General features: G+C 47.8%; 1 protein-coding gene across 1 annotated transcript in view; it reads left to right on the plus strand.

Moving 5' to 3' along the window:
• PDPK1 (3-phosphoinositide dependent protein kinase 1) overlaps positions 1 to 8986 on the plus strand; it is a 74056-nt gene extending 65070 nt beyond the window's left edge. The window contains exons 12-14 of the mRNA XM_006913924.3: positions 1888 to 1945; positions 2909 to 3061; positions 3424 to 8986. Of these exons, the coding sequence (XP_006913986.1) occupies positions 1888 to 1945; positions 2909 to 3061; positions 3424 to 3540 (328 nt within the window). The 3' untranslated portion in view covers positions 3541 to 8986. The remainder of the gene's footprint in view (positions 1 to 1887; positions 1946 to 2908; positions 3062 to 3423) is intronic.
• Positions 8987 to 11575: the final 2589 nt, after the last annotated feature.

Here is an 11575-nt window from a genome sequence, read left to right on the forward strand (position 1 = left end):
GGGATCCTCACTCTGCAGAGACAAGGAAGGGGCTGACCTGCTTCCCTGTGGCTCCAGAGCGTTCTGTGGCCGAACCATTGCGTGGCTTCAGATTCACAGTGTAAATAACATGGCTGCGAATGTGTGTGCTCCTTCTCTTTGCTTGTCTTTTCTTCCTCAGGATAGATTTCTAGGAGTTGGACTACTTCTCAGTACATTATTTCCAAAAAACTTGCTTTTTCAGCAAGTCCTCCTAATTTCAGAGCCATTGGTGGCAGTGCTGATTGAGACCACCACTTCCGCAGTGTCGACGCGGCACTCACCGGCACACCAGTGCACCCCAATAGAACACGTGAAAGTGGGGCTCAGTTTCATTTATTTATTGAGAATTTTTTGGATTACTTAATTTCGCTTTTGGGAATTTCCAATTTATATCTTTGGCTCAGTTTTCTGTTGAGGTTTTAAGCCTTTTATGTCACTTTGTAGATGTTCTGTAAAGTACAAATATGACTCTTCGTTGGTCATATTTGCTGAAAATCTTCTCCGGCATGTTTTCTTGTTAATTTTGGTTATTTCTGTAGTTAGAGATTCTCTTTGTTCTTACGTGGTCATGTCTGTTACTCTGTATTTGGTGACTTGTTTCCAGCTTAGAAAGTAACCCGTCCCACCTAGGCTTGATCAGTATCCCCTTTTGTCTTTCTTCTGGTTCTCATTTGATTTAATCCTTTAAACTGTCTCTCGTGTTAACCCATCAAGGCTGCAAAGATGCCAGGAGTCCTCTTCTTTCCTTGCCTTTCTGTCAGGCTCCCCCAGTGACCTGACGTCATTGGCGAAGGGCCCCAGCAGCTCAGCTAACTGAAGTATCTAACTAACTGGGCTTAAACAGCCCCCTCCCCAGCCCAGTATAATTTAAGTCTTCCCCTTAATTTTAACTTTCAATACTTTACTACACATTGGATTCTTACATGACGGGGCCTGTCGGTTAGAACAGGCTGTTAGAGTCCATGGTTTTATGTCTGTATTTCTGTGCTGCAGTAGATCCTCATTATATTTCCTTTTCAAAAATCTCCTTGGTTTTTTCCCTCTTTGTTAAGTCTTGTTTTTGTTTGTTTTAAGTACCTCTGAGAGTGAAGTACTGCACTTTTCCTTGTAGTGATGGCCCTTTTTTTTCTTGTTAAAATTCTTAGTTTTCAAAATTCACATGATACTGTGTCAGTTTACTTGGGGCGCAGTTCTCAGTAATGGGGTCTTTGGGTGGTAACACACAGTAGAATATACAGATGTCAAATTATAACGTACACCTGAAAATTACATAATTATATTAACCAGTGTTACCCCAATAAACTTAATTTTAAAGAAAAGAAACACAGATGAGCTGTTCTTAAACCAAGGCCAACTTGAGTCTTTTAGGGATTTAGGATTCTAAGCTGCTTGGTGGTCTCTGAGCACTGACTCAGGGTGCCACTTGTGGAAATGTGACGTATGAACAGCAGGCTGCGTCCTCAGGTTGACTCCCAGCAGGCTCCACCCTTTTGGTGGGGTGTCCTGTGTCTTGGCCCTGCTTTGTTTAAAGCAATGAGGACTTGTATGATGGGTTCAGCTCTGCGGCCCCATCTCCCTCTGCCTGTCGTCGGTTGTGTGAAGGCTACCAAGTGAGAGGGGACAACAGGCGATATTTCAGGTATCTGGTCTAAATTATAGATCAAAAGTTCTGGAAAGCAGTGGCATTTGTGCGCTCAGTTACATTTGGAGTTTCCTCCTGTTACTGAACTGAGTTTGGAGCTGCGAAGGGAGAGGTGTGACTAAGGCAAAGGTCACAGATATCATTGGGAAGATTGTTTTGAAGGGAGGAGTTTAGAGAATTTGTCTCTGACTCATGTGTCTCATTCTGTTTTTCTCTTTTTATAGGCACCAGTTTGTAGAAAATAACTTAATACTAAAAATGGGTCCTGTAGATAAGCGAAAGGTAAGTCAGACTCCGGCTGCTCCTTCCTGTGTGTCTGTCTGCATCCCAGTTCTAACTAGGATCGGTTTTTTTCTCGGGCTCCTGCTGTAATGCGTTGCACATAGCATTATTTGTCTTGGTTCCCTTTCAGAGATCATCTCTTAGATTTGATAGCTAAGGGAGATTTCAGCCATTCAAACAGGGGAAGCTGTTTGAAACTACACAGAAAAACTAGCAAAATAGAAATAGAGCCTCTTGTGTCTTCCCGGGAGCCAAGGTTCTGGTGTCTCTATGAGGCTGAGTTCACCAGTATCAAGGCTTTTCTGTCGCATTGAGGAGGCTCTGCTTGGCATCCTCACGAGTCAGTTATCACTTCGTTAGAATTGTTTGTGAAAATTATTATGTCTTATGGACTCATTAAATGGATTATGTACATAGAGATGCCATAAATGTTCTCCATCTGCTGACATGGGCCCTTCTAAGCTTAGGCTCCTGGTCTCCATTCCTGACTCCCTGGGGCATCCTCAGCAAATGAGAACCTCCATGAAACTGGGTGAGGTATGACCGGCTGGCAGGCAGAGCTGTGTGCTTTAGTGTGGAGCAGAAGGCACAAGAGGCAGTGAGGGCCTGACCGTTGATGACAGGAGGCCCGTCGGAGTTGACTTGGCAGTAGGACCTGTGCTGGTGTGCCGGCTTGTGCTGCCACTGCCCCATGTGGCAGCCAAAGTACAGACACCCAAAACGGGAGCCTTGGGATCCAGCTCACCAGGCCAGGCAGTCATTGCTTCCACTCTCTGACCTGAGGCTGGGTCCACATGGGGGAAGAGGTGTGTGTGCTCCCTCTGTCCCAGGTGAGTGGACAGGTGGCTTGCGGTGGTCTCAGTGCCCCGAGCTACTCTGATAGTCCAGCCTCTGAGTTAGCTTAGGCTCTGGCAGCACCCACTCTGAGCCTTGGACAAGCAGGGTCCTTTTTTCTCGCATCAGGGTTTATTTGCACGACGACGACAGTTACTGCTCACAGAAGGGCCACACTTATATTATGTGGATCCTGTCAACAAAGTCCTGAAAGGTGAAATTCCATGGTCGCAAGAACTCCGACCAGAGGCCAAGAATTTTAAAACCTTCTTTGTCCACACGGTGAGTTTGTCCCTGGGGGTTCTCCTTTGCAGGGAAGTCGGGGGCCTTTGCACCTCTGTTTGAAGTGTCCAAATACTATGGCCCAAGGGACTGCCGGAGCCAGGGCAGTCGTCTCCCCCTTTCCTACATCCCAGTGGCCCCAAGTTCATGGCTCAGTCTTGAGCTGGGCCGAGAGACACCTGTGCTTGTTTTCCAATCTCTACACATATGCAGAAGGAAAAATCCACATGCTCATGGGCTTCCAGAAGGTACTGGCAGTGGCCTCAGTAAGACAGTTACTTTTTATGATTTTTGCCTGATAGCTCGAGGTGCTAGTCTTGGTGAGACTCCCTTGAGGACATTAAACGTTTCTGTTTCTGCAGCCAAACAGGACATATTACCTGATGGACCCGAGTGGGAATGCTCACAAATGGTGCAAAAAGATCCAGGAGGTGTGGAGGCACAGATACCAGAGCCACCCAGACGCCGCTGTGCAGTGACCGGCCCGCAGCTGCTGCCCTCGCTGCCAGGACACGTGCCCCAGCGCGGCTCACCGCCATCCGGGACGCTTCCAGACCACCTGCCAGCCATCTCAACGGGGACGCAGACGGCGGATCCTTGCAGCTTTTTTATTTAAAAGAAAAGAAAAATTACCCAACCACACAAAGAACAAAACCAATAATGAACAGGAATTCAGGGTCGCTTTGCTTGCTCTCTGTGCTCTGTGGAGGCCTCCCTGAGCTGTCCTTGCCGCACGGTCCCAGCACCATGAACTTCTACCTGATTCCCACCCAGACCTGTGGACCAGTGTCACCAGCTCTCCACCGTGCGTCTTGGTCACTTGCTGGTCCTGCTGTGGCTGAGGGGGTGGGGCGTGTCTCTGGGCCTTTTGCCCCTAGAGTATCACGGAACTCTTCACCAGGGAGTGGTGCATGGCTCCGCTGGGGGTGGCCTCTGGTCTCCGCAGGGCAGGATGGTTCTTGGCTTTTGTCCATGTGCTCCTTTCCTCACGTCCCTAGTTCACGGCCCATCCTCCATGTTGTGGGCTCCTTGCTTTCCTCCTCAAGTGGCTCTGGCCACGGGATTTCCGTGGTCTTCCTGTCTGCGAGTGCTCCACTTGTCGTGTCTGCCAGGCAGGCTCCCAGTGCTGAGAAGTAGGACAGGTTGCCGGGTGACATACGTTGGAGGTACCAGCCAGGCTTTGAGCCATCACCCTTCTGAGCAGTGCTGCCCTCCAGGGCTGGAAACCAGGCCTGTGCCTGGTCGGTAGTAGGTCCGGTTAGCCCCCAGCTGCCCTGAGAGGTGGCTCTGGTGGCCTCCACGTGGAGGAATGAGACCCAGTGAACCCCTCCTGAGAGTCTGTTTGAAGAGTGAAGCGTGCAGGCCTCTCCCAGACTGCTTAAGTAGGGGCCGAGAGACCCCAGTTCTCACAAGTCGTAGGGTGCGCCGTCACATCTGGGCATCGGGAGCGGTGTCTCTCGGCTGGCACACTGACCCTTTTTGTGCTGTGATCGAACATTCTCACAGCCTCACTCAGTACAGTTTTACACCCCGACAGAATCTAAAAGCCGCCTCATGTTGCCAGGTCATCTGGTCCCCATCGAGTGGACTTTGCCTAGAAAAAAATGTTGCCCGCCTTGCATGAGGGGCAGGAACACCGCACTTGAACCCAGACTCCCGCCTGCCCCTCCAGCTTCAGGGTCCCTCCTCTCGCTGCTTAGAGGCAGCACCTGCCCTGCTGTACATGACACGTGGGCCAGGTCCCACCAGTCCTTTGATTTTCTTTGCTGCTGCTCCCCAGACAATGAGAACTCCCGTTGGCCTGGCAGGGCTTGGCTGTCCCTCTCTCTGCCCAGGTTGTCCCTGCAGGGCAGCTTTCGGCTGCCCGCAGGCTGCTCCCAGACATGTCTCTGTCCCCCGGGGATGAACACTTTTGCCGTTTCCTTTAGACTTTCACCAAGGCACCAGCAAAAGGCTCACACAGGAAAGACTCCCCCTCATCCCTTCCCTGCCCTCATCTCCTGTTTCGAAGGCACCATCCGTCACCCTGTGACCAGTGGGTCACACTGAGTAGTAAGAGTGGCTCTTAAACTGGGAGAAAGTGCAGCCGTGGGGAATTGCCCTGAGCCTGGCAGGGCGGGGGGTTTGGATGGGAGCAGAGGTGGTGGCCGCCACTCTGAGCTGAGAGCCCACAATTGTCAGGGAGGCCCAGGTGTTGGGGCTTAGCTGCACTTGGATCTTTCTCCTTCTTCCTTCCTCCTCACTTTTGAAAGGCTTGCCTGTGTTCACCTGCTTTTCAAAAAATGAGTCTGACGTGGCCCTTTCTTTCAGGAATTTCACTTCAGGCTTACTACCATATTTACATGTTACCCTAGAACACCCGCCTGTGCGAGCAGGCGGGAGAGGGTGAGAAACCCGCTCCTGTGCCCGTGTCTCCGGTGTCTGGTTACAGGGAAACAGGCAGAGCTGGTACTCGGCTTTAATGAGAGCCCTCAGCTGGGCTGCTCGGGGGACAAGACCTCCCTTGCATTCTGCCCCCTGGATAGCGCCACTACCTCCTGGGCTTAACCTACAAGCTCCATCTTAATCTCCAAAACCAGAGAATAAGGGGTTCAGGGTCGAGCTCGCAGCTGACAAAGCTGGAATGACTGCCCTCACCTGAGCCAGTGACAGCTGAGCCCTGCTCTGTTGGCCGACTTTCTCCACTCAGTCCTTTCACATGTGTATGTATATATATAAATATGCACATACACATACATACGTAGTCTTTGCTTTCCCTATACTTACTCCTGTCAGCTTTAGTTTTATCCACCTCGTCCTTAGAGCCATCATCCCGGCATGCAGGTGCCTTACGTTCTAAGATGTGGATGAGGTTGTCAGTCTATGTCCATACACAGACGTACTTGGACATATAAATGTGGAATTATCCAAAGTGAGAAAGAAAATGCCCTGTTGTTTAATAGATCCAGGAGTCGTGTGTCTTACTGAGAGAGGGCACGGACAAGTGTAAGTGCCTAGCCAAGCACCCGCCAAGCGGAGATGGGCCCACACCGTGTGGCCCCTCTTGGCACGGAGGGGAGGGAGAGTAGCCAGGAGGGCTGTGGTCTCCACTGTGCCTTGTCTCTCTCTAGGAGCTCAAGGAAGCTGAGTTTGCATGGAGTGGTTTCCTTCCCTCTTTCTGTGGACCCAACCAGGGTCATGGGCAGGCAGCCCCCTGTAGAGCATGAAGCCCCACCGATGAGTGGCACTGCCGCCATTCTGAGCCTGACTCTCCAGAGGCTTGTGACAGACTTGCTTTAGGAAAGATGGCTCTTGTGATCATGCCAAAGCTGGCGGGAACTGCACCTACCCCAGCCCCCTTGGGACACTCTGTGGTATTTGGGGCCCTGACCTGAAGGAATTGCAGGAGATGGCCTCATGGCATAGACACCCCCCCCCTCCCCCCGCCCAGGGCAGGATGCCGGCACAGGGGGCTCTGGGTGACTGTACTTTTTAAAAACATTGTTTTCTGAAAAAAATCAACCTAGGATCACCACCCAGAAAAGACCACTGTGAACATTTTGGTGTCCAGCCTGCCCTCCCCCCACCCATTTGCTTTTTTAACTAAACTGGGAACATACAACATACAGTGTTTTGCATTTAGATTTTTTTCACTTGATATTTTACCTTAAAGCATATCCCCATGTCTTGAGTAATTATTGAGAAACCTTGTTTTTAATGATTGTAGAATTCAGTGGTTATAAATTTTGTCATGATATATCCGACCACTTCTCTGTTGTAAAACATTTAGATGGTTTCTGGTTTTTTCACTATTTAAATAATGCTGTGATGAATATCTTTCTAAATCTTTGATTTTTGACTGATTCTCCTTGCCCCCCTTCCCAGAAGTGGTGTTTTTAAGTCAAGAGTTTGTTCATTTAAAAGGTGGTATTAATCTTTTCCTCTGTCTTGATCAATTGCTTACAAGCTCAGCGTTCTAGTACAGGACCTCCTAGTTGTTTCCTTCGGATTCCGAAGAAATGAATTCTTGGTAAACTGTCTGTTCCAAAGAATGTTTGAATAAGACTGCCTTTTTCTTTTTCTTTTTTTTTTTTCTTTTTGCTAAAATGATGTCACTACTGCAGTCCATTTGTAACAGATTTTTCCAAAAGCCAATTTCCTTATTTTCCTTGAAAGAAACTGGTGTGCTTGCATGTTAGTTACCTTCCCATCGCTGCTGCTACTATGGCTTTCAAGTGATATCTTTCAGCATCTTGTACTTTGTGTCCACAATGGTACTGAATTTGCACAGTCAGCAGAGATAGAAAGTGTTGAACTGACCTTGCCACATGCTTAGTGGATGATTTGTAATTAAGTTTATAGACTCAAAGTACACTGGGCCCTTTGGAATCAGTAAAAGAGCAAAGGCTCTACTTGTAAAAGAAACCACACAGCTGGGTTTTAGAGAAGTGTTTGCTGCCCCCCTTACCCTTTCAAATCCTGAGACTTAGTAGAGCACATGGCCAGGCTTTTTCATGGTAAAAGTGATTGTCCTGGCTGATAAGGATTTAAGCACTTGTCCTCTCTCCTTACCCACAGTGTTGCAAGTTTGCCTTGTTGTCTTCACATCCAGACCACCCAAATTTGGTTTCATTCTTAATTTTTTCACTTTAGTGTGGGGCCCATTTATTCTGAGGGGAAAGATGAACAGAGATTTTTCTAGGTGCTGCGTTATGTGCCACTTGACTCTGCTAGAGATGACAGCTGAAATATGCAGAATTAGGTCTCTAGCCCTCCTCTGACACCCCAAGCGCCCACTTCCTTGGCCAGTCCACAGACTGAGGGTGTTCCGTGCCCAGACTGCAGAGGCTGCAGCCACTGGGAGAGTTTGGCAATGGTACTATTCTTGGAGATGTTGCCATGTACGTTTTTCCATATTGTTTCTTTTTCACATCCAAACCTAATGGGAACTGATGGTGACTCAAGTGGGTGTGGCCCTGGCCTCTGAGGCAGCCTACATGGCAAGTGCTTTCAAATCAGGGCAGGAGTCACTCCCAGAGCCTCTGAGGGGCACAGGCTGTTGGCCCAAGGTTGCGGGGCTGTAAATCAGGCAACTTGTGGAGGACTGGTCTAGGGAGGAGACTGTTCCAGCAAAGAGCAGTTTTATCTCCAGCTCAGACAGCCGTGGTGGGCCCCTGAACAAGCCTATGTGAATACCTGAATTTTCCCCATAACTCATTTCTTCGATATGAAGAAACACCAAACTTTATGTACAGAGAACTTTTTACGAAAGGCAAACTTTTTTAAACTGTGTGATCCACCCTAGTCTAACCCATCTGGCTGAATTACCCTGCATTGGGGTCATGATCATAAGTTTGACAGGACGTTGGGAAAATTAAATTTCACAGTATTTAGAGCTGCTGTATCTGTTTCTTAATACAAAATGGGATGAATCAATAGTAAGTTAGCTGTCTTTCAGGTTGGTGGCAGTCAGAACATGTGTAATATTCTCTACCTGGTCTGTAGCTGTAACTGTGATGTACAGGCAAAGCAAAAATTAAAAAAAAAAAAACTTATGAAAACAAATAATGCAATGATATTAGGATATACAGTTTTGTATTTTTATTCTTATATAAGGTTATTTGCTGGCTATTGTTGGCCTCTAGTTCAGTCTGTGTTATTTAAAATCTAATATATGAATTATTTGGATTGAATTCATGTTCGGGGCCACGTTGTTGTATGTATTGATGTACAGCCTTGAATGTGAATAATTATTGTAAACTATATTTTACAACTTTTTTTCTGGCTTTATTATATAAATTTTCTATTTGGTCAATGATTTAATCATATCATAATTTAATGAACCTGTTTCTTTTTCAAATATTTGTGCTTTAGATGTAGTTGCCGGATGATGAATTTTACACGTATGCTCGGGTAGTCTTGTAATAAAAAAGCATGTAGAGTGTACACTCTCGCTGCGTAGCTCTTCCTTGAGTCGGGGGGTCGGGCATCGTTGCGACCTGGCTTCGAGCCGAGCTGGGAACCCGGCATCAGCGCAAGGTACATGCTGGACGGTGACCAGAGAGTCTCTCTGGAGCTCTGTGTCCCTGGGTCACCGCGCGCCCAGCTCCGGCAGGAAGGAGCCACAACCGGCCGCTTTTCCGTATTGAACTGGCTCCTGGGTGAAACCTAGCGGGCGCTTTACGAAAACGGACCTGTGGGCAGGCGGGGCAGCTCGGAGGAAGGTGTTAAAAGGCCGGACACTTCCGGTGGAAGGGCGCTGTGGCGGGAATGGCTGGGATCACAACCGAGAAACACCGAGCTGCTTTCCCCGCAGCTGGTTCGGCGGCGGCGGCACCTACTTCCTCACCACGCGGTAGACGCTGTGCCGGGATTAGAAGTCTTTGAGGTACCGTTTGTGCCCAGCCCGATCAGTACTCTGACAAGGAGAGGTCTGCGCGGGCCTGCCGCACACCCTCTGCCGTACATTGAGCCAACCAGCCCCTGGCTCAGATCCCGGCGCTCCCAGAAAATGACAGTCATCTCCAGGATAGAAATAGGCTTTTATTAGCTGAGATTTTCCTTTTATAGCGTGGGTGTATGTTTGACTGTTTTTGTTGTTGTTGTTGTTGTTAGTAAACAGTGAGTCTTGGTGGTCATTTACTAGCATTTCTACTCTAGCCATTTCTATTTTGTACATAGAGTAATATTTAAAATTGCTACTCTCCATTACCTTGTTGAGTTGTTTTGAGGCACTGGCTGGATATTCAGCTCTGAAACAATTGATTCATGGCTGATTAACTATAGCTCTCGCACAGTTAACTCATCCCTTTATTTACCGTTTCAAGACTACTTAAAAATTTATGCTTTACTGTAATAAGAACCTTTTGGGGGAGGGTAATCAGTCAGACTATATCTACGTTGTCGTTGCTTTTTAAAATCATCATCCACTTAAACACATTTGTTTTCCAAAATGTAAAACCAAAATTTAGAACATGAAGGTAATGAAGCAGATGCAATTTCTGTCTCAAAAAAGAATTGATAGTAAATAAAGGTTAATTTTAGTTAAAGATAATGTGAATTTGCCAGAAAGAATAATGCTAATTCACAATTGTCATAGTCGTAGAGTTTTACTTCAAATGAGAAAATGTATAAGACATTTCATGTTCTTAGATTTTCCTTACTTGGTTCTGATGAAAGAATGCCCCAGAGGTTCTCTTAGATAATTAAACATTGAATGAGGAATCTGAGGATGAGGGGGGAGAGGAGCGGGTATTTGGAGTGGGACACTAGTAATTACACAATGTAAGAGAAACAGGATGCTGATTAACACGTAAAAATCTCAAGCCCTGACCTCCTGGTTAAGATTGATGAAAGCATACCTAACAAATAATCCTAGGGCTGAACATATATAAGCACAGGCCTAGTGGAAGATTTAACTAGTATTTTATTGAGCACCTGGGCTTGCAGAGGCAGCAGCACTAGGGCAGAGGGTTAGGTGGAGAGATTTAAGGAGGAGGAGTTCGAAGAAACAAAAGACCTGGAGCCTCTCAGGAACCTGATGGGTTTGCAGTTCACTGGGAGAGTGCCTGTGGTCTCTTGCTGATAAATGCAGACTGTCTGGTGGGGAGTTCAGTCTCTGAAGCCATGTGGGAGAGGTGGAGTTACAAGATGTTTTCTGGAGCAGTGCTATTTAAGATGTGGACAGACAGATGCTTAGGGAGGCTGGGGAACTGGGCTACGACTGGTCCCTCTCCCCTAAGTCTTCACATTCCCTGTCTCAGGACTGAGCCTGGGACCCACAGCCCACCGAGCCCCAAGCCCTCAAACCCTGACCTTTTTGTCTCAAGTTCTGACTCTGGGCCCATTGCTGCCATGACGTTCTCTTGCTGCCATGATCTTTATACAGCCCAAGTGTGAATTCTCATTTCCTCCCGGGGCTTCCTCCAGTGGGGCTGTGTCTGCATTATTCGTTTCAACTGTCCTGGCCTGGGTTTCTCTTCTGCGTTCCCTTATGGACAGGCTAGATATAATACACCTTCTCAGAAGTGCTTTGTAAACACCTGAGGTGTGAATCATTTGGGTTGTGCCTCTTTGTATTCCATGGTGACTGGCCCATAGGCATTGCTGAACAGGTCAGACTTTGTTTAGAGCTGAATCCGTTGGAGATGCTTTAGGAGTTAAAGGGCAACGGGAAATACAACTGCTGGCGGTGGGACACCAGTCAGATGAAGTGGGGTTTCAGGGGGGTTTGGTCTCCAGCTGAGCCAGGCCTAGAGAAAACTCCTAGTTGTCCTCTGACAGGGCCATTGTCCTGGGTTCGGGGTTGCAGATTCTGTGGTGTCAGATAGGTCCTTGAGGGGCGGGACCATCAGTGTGCTTCTGATGACATGCCCCTTGCAGATCTTTACTTGTGTTCGTTCTGGGCGTACTTGATGTTGGCAAGAGTCTCAGGACTGGAAAGATAGTGAAAGAACTATGACAGACGGCTACGTGACAGGGGCGTGGTCGAAAGTCCGATCTTTTCAGCTGCTTGGCAAGAGAAGGGGGGACAAC

The sequence above is a fragment of the Pteropus alecto genome, unplaced genomic scaffold, assembly GCF_000325575.1.
Source record: "Pteropus alecto unplaced genomic scaffold, ASM32557v1 scaffold44, whole genome shotgun sequence".
Taxonomy (NCBI): domain Eukaryota; kingdom Metazoa; phylum Chordata; class Mammalia; order Chiroptera; family Pteropodidae; genus Pteropus; species Pteropus alecto.